Consider the following 15,165-nt stretch of genomic DNA (forward strand, 5'->3'; position numbering starts at 1 on the left):
TATATATATATATATATATATATATATACTTTTTTTTATATTTGAAGTATACAATTAAGTGCAATTCTTTACAAGTTTCAACAGAAATGACATTAAATACAGCATCAAGACTGGCAGCACACTTTAAAGGATTAGTTCACTTTCAAATGAAAATTACCCCAAGCTTTACTCAACCTCAAGCCATCCTAGGTGTATATGACTTTCTTCTTTCTGATGAACACAATCGTAGAAATATTAATAAATATCCTGACGCATCCAAGCTTTTTAATGGCAGTGAACGGGGCCAATGAGTATGAGAAGAAAGTGCTTCCATCTACATCCATCCATCATAAACATACTCCACTCAGCTCCGGGGGGTTAATACAGGCCTACTGAAGCGAAGCGATGCATTTGTGTAAAAAAATATCCATATTTAACAAGTTATGAAGTAAAATATCTAGCTTCCGCCAGACTGCCTTCTGTGTTCAACTTACAAAAAAAAGTGTAAAACTGTTGCTGTTCATAAAACTTCCACTATGTCCTACGCCTTCCCTATTCAACTTACGGAAAACACGACGCGACGGCAGTTCCTTTTTTTCCATAATTTAAATACGGAAGGCGGTCTGGCGGAAGCTAGATATTTTACTTCATAATTTGTTAAATTTTATTTATACAAACGCATCGCTTCACTTCAGAAGGCCTTTATTAACCCCCCGGAGCCGTGTGGAATATGTTTATGATGGATGGATGTAGATGTCTTCGGCTCATACTCGTTGCACCTGTTCACTAACACTTGGATGCGTCAGGATATTTCTCCGATTGTGTTCATCAGAAAGAAGAAAGTCATATACACCTATAGCTTGAGGGTGAGTAAAGCTTGGGCTAATTTTCATTTGAAAGTGAACTAATCCTTTAACTATATTTCAAAGGCAATGGAAAAATTCTGAAATTACGTATAACAACATAGGATCAATTTCATTCAGAATTTCATTCAATATAAATTTAAACTATAATACATTTTCATTTAATTGTAATTAACACACAATTAAGTGTCTGAAAAAAACATAATTTTGCATTAATTCATTTAAAGTGTATTATTTCTGTAATAAATATTCTAAAATGTACTTCTTTTTCAGAAGAGTGAACTCAAATATTTCTTATCAAATTCTGCCAAAGTCAAATGATCTAATCACAATCATTTTATACTGTGTAGCTGTAAATTATAAGGTATTGTCTCATTTGTGTCTATTTTTATACCTCCTGATGAATTGTAGGAAAAAGGTAATACTTATATGAAACACAATTCCAAACTTCATTATATCTTTTAAGCAAACTCTGAGTAATAAAATTTCCTCCGGGACAGTGCTGTATATGTGTGAAGATAACATGAGGTTCTGGAGAGTGTAACAGAATTAGACAGGCACAGACACAGTGAGAGCTGGAATGTCATCCAGACCTGCAGGGTTTTTCAGTTCCCTAAAGGCCCATTTTCCCACACAGCACGTAAATGAAGCTATCCAAAGGAAGAGTTCTCAAAAATAACTTGAGCTCTAATGAGTGTGGGCCCTGCGTGTGTACACATGTGCGAGTGGATGTATTATTCAGCTGAACTCTCACTGATAGAATGTGACTAAAATTCAGTGGAGTTTGACATTACTGTATTTCTTTTCCAGTGGAATGGAAAAATGGTTTTGTAGATTTGGAATGACTCCAAAAATGATCTCAGCGAAACATGTATTTAAACATCAGAGTATATTCATCACCTTCAGAGCTTGATTGTCCAGGTGCTAAATAAAGTTCTAAAATATCAAAGCTTTGAAATTAACAGGTGTGCGTTCTGAAACACATAATACCCTTAAATGGCCTTAATAATGCACGGGTTATGCAACGCAAAGGAAAGACTTGCAGCTTGTTTCATCTGGTCAGTGTGAATTGGTCAGGCGTATGTATGTTTCTCACCTCTGGTTCTTCAGTAGTTCCTGACTCTAAATATATAGAAATTCATTACAGAGTCTGTGCTACATTCTTCTGAGGTCTGCCCTCTTAGCTCTTGCTGTTACACCGGCACACAAACTTGCATCATTCAGTCTATATCAGATAACACTGACCACACTGAGTAAAGGTCTGTAGGCTATATTCCCATAAACACTCTTAAAAAGGTTCTTTAGGCAAGGCAAGGCAATTTTATTTGTATAGCACATTTCATACACAATGGTAATTCAAAGTGCTTTACATAAAGAAGAAGAATAAAAATAGAACATGAATAGAAATAACAGTGATGATACATAAAAGATATAAAATACATTAAAAATGAAATAAAAACAGGAAAAAAAAATTAAAGAATAAAAAGATAATATGTATAAAATAGGATGCAAACAGTTCGGATGTAGCACAGTGCTCAATCAACAAATGCATAGGTAAAAAGATGTGTTTTGAGTCTGGATTTGAATGTGGTTTTAGATTTTTAAAATGTTCTTCACGTTAAGAAATAAAAGGGTTCTTTTAAGAACTGTTCACTGAAAGGTTCTTTGGGGAAGCAAAAATGGTTATTCTGGCATCACTTCAAAACCACCTTTATTTTTAATAAGTATATGGCTAAATAATTAAATAATCAGAGAGCTAAAAATTGACAGATAGCAAGGAGACATTGATACAATGTTGAGTTTTGATCCAAACCATAATTCTCAATGTTTAAAGTGTGTTGGATCAGCATTGAAATTTTGATGAAAGTCGACAGCACACATGGGTGGAGGCAGTGATATTGAACTAACAGTGATTTGTAGTTAAAGACCACAAGATCATACAGGTATGTATCTCTGCAGAAGACGGGTGTTGCCCAATCAGTGGGGTGTTTTCAAACCACAATGGGCATTTTCAACCGCTTTACCTGATTTGCTTTAATCCATTGGGGGCTTGGTTTAGGGTGCCTTCATGATTTTGGCAAATCTGTTGAAAAATGGTTGGAAAACGTCCATTGTAGTTTGAAAATGGCCACTGACTGGTAAATGGCAATTTTGGTTTTGCATGTGCACTTCTCAGTAGTCTAACTGATGCTTCCAAGAAAGAAAACACAGAAGTTTGTTGAACCACCTGACACATTCACATGACTTATCTGGAACATTTTCAAACTACCTTATTATTTCTCTGTTCCTTTCTTTTGCATTCTTGCTATTTGCATTTGATTTCTATTGTTACTGACTGTAATTAGATACATTAATTCAAAAAGCTTTTAAAGGTTTTTTTTTTTAAATTATGTCATTAATTACTCACTTTTAAAGTTTTTTATGTTTTTTTTAAATGATGTCATTAATTACTCACCCTCATGTCGTTCCACAACCGTAAGACCTTTGTACATCTTCAGAACACAAATTAAGATATTGCTGATGAAATCCGATGGCTCAGTGAGGCCTCCATTGAGAGCAAAGCCATTTAAACTCTTAAGGTCCATAAAGGTACTAAAAACATATTTGAAACAGTTCATGTGAGTTCAGTGGTTGTATCTTAAAGGACCCATTTTTCATGTTTTTTTGAAGCTTTGATTGTGTGCAATATAACATGTGTTCATGTTTCGCGTGTAAAAAAACACAGTATTTTTCACATAATTTACTCATCTGTATACCGCTGTTTCCACTGTCATAAAAACGGGCTGATGACTTCCTTGTTCTATGAAGTCCCTCCTTCAGAAATATGTAACGAGTTCTGATTGTGCCAGCGGTTCCTGTGTTGTGATTCGACAGCAGCTTAGCGCACCTTGCCCGGAAAGGTCACGCCTCTTACCATAACGTGTGCTGCACATAGTTTTACATGTGGATTATAATTTTCGGGAACCGAGTTAAACATAAATTGTAACCATTGATCTCTAAGTACAGCGTCCCTGGGAAGGCCAAACAAAGGTGATTGGACTGCGGGATGAAAATAACAGCGTTTCGACGACATGGCGACAAACACACTCTACAAACGCAACTCTTGCTCTTCTCCGTGGGAGCGCAACAAGACCACGCCCCCTTTTTTTGTGTATTCCTGTGGGCAGAGGTTAGTCAAAAAACTGTTTTAGTGACGTCATTAAAGAAGGAAGTAGAGGGATGTAGTCCAAACTGGCCGTTCGATGTAGGCGACTTCTGTTAAATAAAATATCTCGCTTGGCATTGAACTTTGAGCTTTAAAATTGTACAGATTTTATTTATACTCTAACAACAACATTACACACTAACTAAAGTTTAACTTTAACACTAACTAAAGCTAACTTTTTGTGCGGCAAAATAATGACTTTTCAACAATATCTATATGGGCCGATTTCAAAACACTGCTTCATGAAGCTTCTGAGCTTTATGAATCTTTTGTTTTGAATTAGTGATTCAGATCTCCTATCAAACGGCTAAACTGCTGAAATCACATGACTTTGGTGCTCCGATTCACTGATTCGATTCGTAAAGCTCCGAAGAAGTGTTTTGAAATCGGCCCATATAGATATTGTAGAAAAGTCTTTATTTAGTTTTTTTGGCACACAAAAATATTCTTGTCGCTTTATAATATTAAGATAGAACCACTGAACTCACATGAACTGTTTCAAATATGTATTAGTACCTTTATGGACCTTGAGAGTTTAAATGGCTTTGCTCTCTATAGAGGCCTCACTGAGCCATTGGATTTCATCAATAATATCTTAATTTGTGTTCTGAAGATGAACGAAGGTCTTACGGGTGTAGAACGACATGAGAGTGAGTAATAAATTACATTATTTTAATTTTAGGGTGAACTAACCCTTTAATTGTGTTAAACTGTTAAATAAAATAAATTGACTCAACTGCTGGAAAGGTGTCATTTATATTTTAAAAGGGTTTGAAATGGTCAGGAATTCGTTCCTGTGATGCAGAATCAGTTATTGTGTAACGCTGATTCAGTGGCATTACCATTGATTATTTTTGTTAATTTCAATGTTTATCCAAAAACAGTAATGTAGAATCAATCAATCACATTACCATTGATTTGTTGTTGTTGTTGTTGTTGTTGAAATCTTACCTTGATTTCAACATTAATTGCTTTTACAAAAGTGAACCAACATCACATTGCAACGTTAATTCAATGCAATTACCATTGACACATCAACATCGACTCAACATTGTTTCAATGATTGCTGCTATCTGGGAAACTAATGGTAGGCTAATTCATCTTATCCCCTTAACCTCTTACTTTTCCAATGCATATTACAATGTTCCCAAGTGTTGGTTTTAATGGCACACGTTAATAAGAACAACCAACATAAAAATAAAATAAACCGATGTATACATAAACAATGTTTATGACAAAAAAAAAAAAAAAACAGTACATAAATGTACACATAACATACAATGTCTTGTGACATTTAACGTGTTTTGGAAGCATCAGTCTTTTTGTAAAGAAAAAATGAAAATAATCACGTGACCTGCAGCAGCAGCTGGCGTGACGTCACGCAGCACGTCTGATGATCATCATCGCAGAGGTGAAGTGATCTCTGAAGACATCGAGGACGGTGAGAGCATTTATCTTTTACATATTTGTAATTTTTTCCTCTCTTCACACTTTTAACACGCACTATATAGCTTATGTACGTTATATGTGATGTTATAAATGAGTGGTTGTATAATTTCATTTGTGGCCGCTGAAATGAGGTGGAGATGCTCGAATAGGCTATGGTTTATCTAATCTGTCTGCTATAGCGTTGATAAATATATTCATATTTGCTCTGAATATGACGTCAATGTTATGTTATATTCGTTTTGAAAACTGAACAGTTGACAGCATTTTAGTGATTAGTGAATTGGAAATCTGCGTTAATCAGTCGAGCATATTAACTAAGGCTACTGTTTAGCGCCGGAATTTGTTAGTATATTATATAATGTGATTAAACTCTGCTAAAATGATTGTTAGAACGGGGTAGATAGAGAGAGAAGCGCGTAATGGCGTCCTTCAGAGCTGAAGGACAGACGGTGCGGCAGAGATGAGGGATGTTGAGGCATCAGCCAACCAACTCACAGAGATGCGAAAGTCGTTGAGGTTCTTAGCCAATCAGCTCGCAGAGATGCGAGGGATGTTGAGTTCATCAGCCATTTAGAAGGGATGCTGAGCTTTCAGCCAATCGGCTCTTTGAGATGCGAGGGATGCTGTGCCCAGCCCACAGATTATTTTATTAGAATAGATGCAGCCTCTGTTTCTGTATCAGTTGAGACATTATAATGGTCATTGCTTTCATTGTTTTATGTCAGCCAGCAAAACTATTTGTGGATATCATAGAAATAAATTTGTCAAATGTTCAGTTAATTCTGTGGAAGTTTGCATTTGATCTAAGATTATGACATTCAAAGAATGTCAAATAACTGCCAATGACTGGTCAACAGTTTGGAATAATTAAGATTTTTTATTGTTTTTGAAAGAAGTTTCTAATGCTCACCAAGGCTGTGTTTATTTGACCAAAAATTAAGAAATGAATACATTTATTCAGCATTAAATTGATCAAAAGTGATAGTAAAGACATTTATAGTAAAAACAATTATAATATTACGAAAGATTTCAAATAAATGCTGTTGAACTTTATATTCATGAATGTTGGGGGAAAATATATCACGCTTTTCACAAAAAATTTCACACTTTCTGTCTCTCTGATTCATATAATTTCCTTCTGTTCTCCTGACAGACGTGTAATATCCAGTGGGATTTAATTCTGAGCCGTGTGTGACTTCCCGTGGCCTGCAGCATCATGGGGGAGTTGTTCCGCAGTGAGGAGATGACTCTGGCCCAGCTCTTCCTCCAGTCTGAAGCGGCCTATTGCTGCGTCAGTGAACTGGGAGAGCTGGGAATGGTCCAGTTCAGAGATGTGAGTGAAGATAGTTTGCTTTCTCTCTCTCTCTTACTGCTCTCTCCTCTGTCATATTATGTCCTCATCATATCTGTTGAAAACGAGTTGCAAACTTCTTTCTTTCAGCTCAACCCTGATGTGAACGTGTTTCAGAGGAAGTTTGTGAATGAAGTGAGACGTTGTGAAGAGATGGATAGGAAGCTCAGTGAGTGGATTAACACATGGACACACATACACACCAAGACCAGTGACGATCCTGAGAATGACTTACAGCTCCAGAACGTTTCTGATTGTCTTGTTTTCTGATTGGCTAAAATGATGGACAAAGTCAGGTGTGATAGAAAGGATACATATTCCTTTATGTTTACTACTCTAAATCATCACTTACAGAATTTAAATACCAAAATATTATAAAAAGATAAATGATAAATGACTACATTCAGTGCTTCCCACAAGTTTGAAATATACTTGCGGTGGTAGCCAAGTGGAAAATCCACCTATTATCCACGGCACAAAAATGGTCTACTACATGCGAAAAACAACAAATAATATGTGATTTTTAACAGTATTTATTTAAATTAATTGTAACTACATAGCCTACTATTACATTTAATTACATACTAATATTATGCATTTTTATGCACTGCAAATTGGGCAAAATTACAGCATTTAAATGGAGTTCTCCTTGCTTTTTCATATAGTGTCTCTCAGTAAATGGGACAGATTTTACCAGTAAAATTTATATAATGAATAATATACATGTCAAATAATGTTCTTAGTCTTTTCTTCCTGTGGGGGACACTAAAATACATTTCTATGAATTAAATGGAAATCAAATTAAATACAATTTATTGTGTAACCAAAATACTAATAATGCCCAGAAGGAAAAAAAAACTTATAGTGTGACTTTTAATCATAAACAAGCATGAAATACACAGGGACTCTTATTTTGAAATGTCTATACAGTTGAGGGCTAATCCTTCAGATGAGAGAGATAAAACGTGTACTCTTACAACCGCCTAAAACATATTATATAAAGGCCATAAAGTAGATATGTGTTATATTTAATAAATAAAGTAGACATTGTAATAATTCATCAACTTGAGTTCATTAGCAATCACTTGGCATAAATCTGCGCTTTTCATTGATTGAGAATCACTTTGAAGCAGTCTGAAGCGCTGTTGCGTGAGCATGTAGAACTCGCAACAGCGCCGCCTTGTGACTTTGCAACAAAACACGTAGGGTCTGGGGAGATTTTCCACTAGTTAATCGATCGCGGATGGTTTCATTATCTTGGACGGATAGAAAATTATAAGAGGATAAAAATAATAAAAGCATAAATGAATCTCCAAATATACTTGGGCAGCCGTTAATATACCTGGGCGGCCCACCCAAGTAAAGTCTATGTGTGGGAAGCACTGACATTATACGTTGTGATTCATGATTTTTTTATATAGGGAACATTGGGGCTAAAAGGCACACATTGTGCTTTTCACTACTCTCATAGTGTATGACTGCAGAAAAAAAAAATCTTTTTATTGAACATTGATTGAGCATTTTGAGGGGAAAGAAATCTTAAAAGTGGTTTGTTTTGTTTAAAAATCATATAAATATATGAAGTGGCAAGGGGGGCCTTTTACCCTCCTCGCCATCTCATACATTTATGTTGCAACTGGGCAAAAGGACCCCAGTATTGATAGAAATACTTAGCTAAAGTAATATGTTTTACGTAAAAAATTTTGAAAAATTTAATAAAAAACAAATATTCATAAAGGTTCTTACACTGCTTGAAAGAGATTTATTATGGCTTTACAGTAGTAACAATAAATATGATATTATATGATAAGATTAATATCATATTTTTAAATATGATTGTTTCATTATAAATATGGTCATTATCTCTATGGTATAAATTATCTATATGAAATAATAAATTATATTAACCATATAAATCTAGTCATATCAACACATGAAAAAGTCAGCCAGCTATTTATTATCATGTTAAAGATTGTGTCTTTTGCCCCAGCAGCAAGGGCACTTTTTACCCCAAATATCATACTTTTACATATTCTTCAGTTATTGAAAAACTGTTGATTTAACTGTTCTATCTAGTGGATTAGACGTAAATAAAATCAAATGTGCCTTTTTACTCAGCACACATTTAACCCTCTTTTACTCTACTTTGTTACATGCATAATTTGCAGTGGTGAAGGGGTCAGCTATATTACATATTATAGTACTAAATTACATATTATTACATATTATTATATATTTTTACATAGTAATACATAGTAAGCTGGTCATAGCTGGTCAACTGTATAAGTTTAGTAATATGTAATAATTTTTTACAAATTATTACATATTACTAAATTATTGCATATTACTAGTAAATTGTTGCTGGTGTCATGTTCTGCAGGGTTTGTAGAGAAGGAGATTAAGAAAGCCAACATTCCAACTATGGACACTGGTGAGAATCCTGAAGTCCCATTCCCACGAGACATGATTGACCTTGAGGTAATTTTACTCTGTCATGCTGCTTAAATCACATTTGAGCTAAATTGAATAATTGTGTCAAAATAAAATGCTGTTATTTATTTAGAAAATGTAAAAAATAATAATTAATGTGGTTTATTTTTTGGTGGAACATAAAAGGTGAAATTTTGAAGAATGTTTATGCAGCTTTTGTTCATAATGACCATTGCTGTGTCCAAAATCAATACTTTTCTACTATATAGTGCGTGAAAAACAGTATGCAGTATTCATAGTATTCGAAAAACAGTAGGTGAAAAGTACCCGGATGACTCACTACTTCTGGTGAGATTCTGAAGTGTGCATACGATGGACACTTTACTATGCCATGAGGCCATGGGAGAGGATTTGTGAATGGAGTTGAAGGGACGTAACTGACACTGGAAGGTCATGTGACAGTAACAACATGGCGGATGTTGTATGTCCGGATTTCATTCATACTACATGCATTCCTACTATATAGAACATACGTTTTCAATAGTTGTGATGTAAATTTATATTCAAATGTAGTACCTACTCAGACCGTACGCGATTTCGGACGCAGCTCATGTCTGTCAAGTTCCAAAAAAGTGGTCTGTTTTCATCAGTTGGACAAGTGTAACACATTTTTAAGCAATATTTGAAAAAATAAACATAAAAGCACATTTTAAAGAGAACCTCTTATGTTTTTTTTTTACATTTTCAACTTTCTTTAGTGTGTAATGTTGCTGTTTGAGCATGAAAAAGTTACAAAGTTGCAAAGCATGAAGTCACTCCAAAGGGAGTTTTCCTCTATATCAGTAAGCACTGTTTCTGAACTCCCTGAAATGCCTCTATTGTAGTCCTGAGTTTTCTTCCAGGAATGTAAACATCACAACATTCATCATTTAAATAATTCCCGTCCAAGGCATAACCCAAAAAAAAGGGACGAAGCCTGGTTGAGTTGGTTTAGTAGTGTGTCGAAACTCGTAGTTATGGTAAGGGGCGTGGCATGCTCGAAACATGCTCGAAGCGCTTGACCAATCACAGCAAACTGGTTCAGCAGACTAGTCAGAGCTCATTTCACTTTTCCAAAGTAGGGGCTACATAGAGACAGGAACTAAACAGAGCTCCATTTCTCAAAAGCATTGTGATTTAAGTTGGTCGTAGAGACCATTGGTGCCACTGCTTCTACCATATACTTAAGCTTACGATGCTTTTGAGAAAAGTAGCCCAGAGTGTTAGTACAAGACTGGGAAGAGAGGTGCTTTTTTGTAATTTTTTGAAAAATTCAAGCATGAAAACCTATTCTAGTAGACCCCAAAAACCAAATCAAGGCTTTGTAAAAGTGCATAATATGGCCTCTTTAAGCTGTTACCAAACCCTTTCTTCCATCTAATATCTTCACTCAATGGAAAAGTGTCACCTTGACTTGGTTATGTTAGGCTTTGGGTATATTTTAATATTTATATTTTCAATATATATAATATATAATTTTAATTTATATTTATACCTTTGATCGCCAGGCAACCTTTGAGAAACTGGAGAATGAGCTGAAGGAGATCAACACTAATCAAGAGGCCCTGAAGAAGAACTTTCTAGAGCTGACGGAACTCAAGCATATCCTCAGACGTACCCAGCAGTTCTTTGATGAGGTCTGACTCTCCTCTCTGGCAGTGTGAAAGCAAACCACTGAGAGTTTAAACTAAAAAAAAACAAGTCAAGTCAAGTCACCTTTATTTATATAGCGCTTTTTACAATGCAGATTGTGTCAAAGCAGCTTTACATTGATAACTGGTACATAATTTGGCTGCACAGCAGCTCTTAAATAATAGTGTCAATGCAGGCAGATCAGAAGCACTGTTGAATAAATGTCAAGAATACTATTGAATATCAAATGTCAAGTGTCCCCAACTAAGCAAGCCAAAGGCGACAAAAACAAAACTAAAGACCTGTGGAAGTTACAAAGTGGAAATGTCTTTCAAAGCCACTTTGAAATGTTACATTCAAACCACCTTTGACCCTTACCTATAATTCTACCGGACTCTCTTTAGATGGAGGATCCTAACTTGTTGGAAGAATCGTCATCCCTGTTGGACCCCAGTGAGGCTGGCCGAGGTGCCCCACTGCGCCTGGGGTGAGTTCTAGTGAAATTTCTCAATTCTTGATACTAGTTTTGATACCATTGCAAAAACTAATATTTTAAATAACTAAAAAAATGCCTACAGGTATTTTATTATTAAAAGTCTACATTCATGGCCATTGAAAAGCCAATATCATTTATTTCACATGTTACTAATAAACAACACATGTGGTAAAGGCAAATGGAAACACTTTATTCATAGACTAGCCGACAAGACTTGCTGGTCAACTCACTGAAAAATGTGTCTTATTTAGACTTTGTTTGTTAAATTACTGTCATTTTCATAAGAGGAGAAGTTATTAGTTTGATCACAGCTGACCACAGTGAAAGCACTGAAGTAACAGAATTTGATACTATCAGTTCTGTAGAATGACTGATATTTTTTATTTTAATATTGATTAATAATATTTAGTGTTTTACTATTTATTTTAGTATTAAAGGGAGTAGTTCACCCAAAAATGAAAATTCTGATGTTTATCTGCTTACCCCCAGCGCATCCAAGATGTAGGTGACTTTGTTTCCTCAGTAGAACAAAAATGATGATTTTTAACTCCAACCGCTGCAATCTGTCAGTCAAATAATGCTAGTGAATGGGAACTTCTACTATAAGAGTAAATAAAACTTGCATAGACAAGTCCAAATTAAACCCTGCTGCGGCTCGTGACGACACATTGATGTCCTAAGACACGAAACGATCGGTTTGTGCGAGAAACCAAACAGTATTTACAGTATATGATTTTTTTACCTCTAATACACCACTATGTCCAACTGCGTTCAGCACTCAGTTAGCGAGGTCTGATCGCGCTCTGACAACGGCAGTGATGTCTCGCGCATATACTTCAATGAGTGCTAGACATTACTGTTCGTTGTCAGAGCGCGATCAGACCTTACTAACCGAGTGCTGAACGCAGTTGGACATAGAGGTAAAAAATCATATAAATACTGTTCGGTTTCTCGCACGAATCGATCGTTTCGTGGACAACAATGTGTCGTCACGAGCCGCAGGGTTTAATTTGGACTTGTCTATGCAAGTTTTATTTACTCTTATAGTAGAAGTTCCCATTCACTAGCATTATTTGACTGACAGACGGCAGCGGTTGGAGTTAAAAATCATCATTTGTGTTATACTGAAGAAACAAAGTCACCTACATCTTGGATGCGCGGGGGGTAAGCAGATAAACATAAATTTTCCGTTTTTGGGTGAACTATCCCTTTAATATTTTATAAGTCTTTATAAGAATTTAGTTTTATAGTTTGGAATTATAAGTTCATATTTTAGAACATATTTAGCAGTTTCTTAATCACTAAATTGTGTGTTTAGGATTAAAAAAAAAATGGGATTGGTGCATACATACTCATGTTAGTACTCTTGTACAGTTAGTGGGCAAGACTTTTTGTTTATCAAACTTTTGTCTGTACGCAGAGATCACAATACTGTATGTACACAATATGTCTTTCGTAATATATTATTAGAAGGGAATTCAGGATTAGAGTAAATAACAGGTCTGCATTGACTTTAGTAAGTGCACTCTGCTGACAATACTGGTTTGTGTACCCTGTAGGTTTGTGGCTGGGGTTATAAGCCGTGAGAGAATCCCCACGTTTGAAAGGATGCTGTGGAGAGTCTGCCGTGGGAATGTCTTTTTACGTCAGGCAGAGATTGAGGACCCTCTTGAGGACCCCACAACAGTCAGTCTCTTTTCTTATTCTGAATTGTATAAGTCAGATAGGATGTCTGCATTTGACATTTTATTTACCAGCATAACAAAATATTGATCAAGTCATGGGTCTTTGTTTGTCACAGGGAGATCAGGTGCACAAATCCGTGTTTATCATCTTCTTCCAAGGAGACCAGCTGAAGAACAGAGTGAAGAAGATCTGTGAGGGGTATGTAGCAGGGTGTTTTCTGATCCTTGATTATTATTATGATTTTATGTAATTGTAATCAAACACTTTAAACTGCTCTCCAGGTTCCGTGCATCTTTGTACCCGTGCCCTGAGACCCCTCAGGAGAGGAAAGAAATGGCAGCGGGTGTCAACACCCGCATTGATGACCTCCAGATGGTATGCATTAATGCTGTCTAAATAAAGTCATAATTACAGTCCAACTGTGGTTCTCTTTTTCTCATCTTAATTTTGTTGCCATTAAATTCATGCAAAAATAGCATAAAATGCCCTACTTACTTCAAGTGTTGATTATACACATCTGCTATAGGTACTGAATCAAACTGAAGACCACCGGCAGAGGGTTTTGCAGGCTGCTGCGAAAACCATACGTGTATGGTTCATCAAAGTGAGGAAGATGAAGGCCATTTATCACACTTTGAACCTCTGTAACATCGACGTTACACAGAAATGTTTGATCGCTGAGGTCTGGTGCCCCGTTTCTGACCTCGATTCCATTCAGTTCGCTCTGCGGAGGGGAACGGTGAGTTATATTCATTTGTATATTCATTCATAATGATTTCATCCACTGAGATATGATTTATTTTAGTCATTCAATCCACAAATGAAAGCTATAAAACAATATGATTTGCATATATTCATATTGCATATATTGAATATAAGTCAAAAGCTCGGACTCAAAGCTTATATATAATTTAATCCCAATTTTATTTGTGTAGGAACGGAGTGGGTCCACAGTTCCTTCCATCTTAAACCGAATGCAGACCAAACAGACTCCACCTACTTACAACAAAACCAACAAGTTCACCTCAGGGTTTCAAAACATTGTCGATGCTTATGGCATCGGAACCTACCGAGAGATCAACCCAGGTATTTCTTATGCATTCAAGTACACAAAATAACCATACCTTTACCATTTAGTTTAACGATGTGTAGTTCAATTTTTCTCAGGCAATATATTAAAGGTTTATTTTTTAACTCTTTTATGACTGTTTCTGTTTTGTTTCTTGCAGCACCATACACAATCATTACATTCCCGTTCCTGTTTGCTGTCATGTTTGGGGACATGGGTCATGGCGTGCTGATGACATGTGCGGCACTTTACCTTGTCATCAGAGAGACCCGTCTGCTTGCTCAAAAGAGTGACAATGAGGTCTCAGCTTATCAATAATTCTTACAAAATCAAATTTGGACTTGAAATTAAATGTGAAGTTGTTAGTATATGTTAATAATGAAACTTTAATGGATTTAAAATTGACATTTAAAATTTACAGTATTTTTCTTTTGGGGAAATGGACAAAAATATTATACATTTAGTATACAGGCAGTATGAAGTTGACTAAAAACATTAAAAAATCCTTTCAATATATCCAGAACTAACTTCCTATTTCAATATATGTAACATACGTTTATATACAAGATGTCATAGTGTAATCATAAAGTCAAATTCAGAGGTGTTGAATTTGTATGAATATTTATGATGTTTTTTATAAAATAAAAGGTCTAACCTTAGTCATATACTAATATTATATATCTATTTCTTTCATCTCCCTTCTTTTGTGTGTGTGTGTGTAGATGTTTAGCATGATATTTGCAGGTCGTTACATCATTCTTCTGATGGGGATATTCTCAGTGTACACCGGCTTGATTTATAATGACTGCTTTTCCAAGTCCCTCAACATGTTCGGCTCTGGCTGGAGTGTGCGGCCCATGTTTATCCCTAAGGGAAACTGGACGTAAGTTCACAACATTAAGTCTGTGAAACAGTTTGAATATAATCAATCAACATCAGCCATAAAATTTTACTTGTCAAAAGAAT

General features: G+C 35.6%; 1 protein-coding gene across 1 annotated transcript in view; it reads left to right on the forward strand.

The window, feature by feature from the left end:
- The first annotated feature begins 5,408 nt into the window (after window positions 1–5,408).
- Window positions 5,409–15,165, forward strand: part of atp6v0a1b (ATPase H+ transporting V0 subunit a1b) — a 32,965-nt gene continuing 23,208 nt past the window's right edge. Inside the window, 13 exon segments of the mRNA XM_048174925.1 lie at window positions 5,409–5,488; window positions 6,650–6,829; window positions 6,938–7,016; window positions 9,228–9,325; window positions 10,825–10,953; window positions 11,353–11,435; window positions 13,004–13,130; window positions 13,246–13,328; window positions 13,412–13,505; window positions 13,657–13,869; window positions 14,066–14,216; window positions 14,360–14,499; window positions 14,922–15,082. Coding sequence (XP_048030882.1) covers window positions 6,713–6,829; window positions 6,938–7,016; window positions 9,228–9,325; window positions 10,825–10,953; window positions 11,353–11,435; window positions 13,004–13,130; window positions 13,246–13,328; window positions 13,412–13,505; window positions 13,657–13,869; window positions 14,066–14,216; window positions 14,360–14,499; window positions 14,922–15,082 — 1,475 coding nt within the window. The 5' untranslated portion in view covers window positions 5,409–5,488; window positions 6,650–6,712.

The sequence above is a fragment of the Megalobrama amblycephala genome, linkage group LG22 (genome assembly GCF_018812025.1).
Source record: "Megalobrama amblycephala isolate DHTTF-2021 linkage group LG22, ASM1881202v1, whole genome shotgun sequence".
In the NCBI taxonomy this organism is placed as follows: domain Eukaryota; kingdom Metazoa; phylum Chordata; class Actinopteri; order Cypriniformes; family Xenocyprididae; genus Megalobrama; species Megalobrama amblycephala.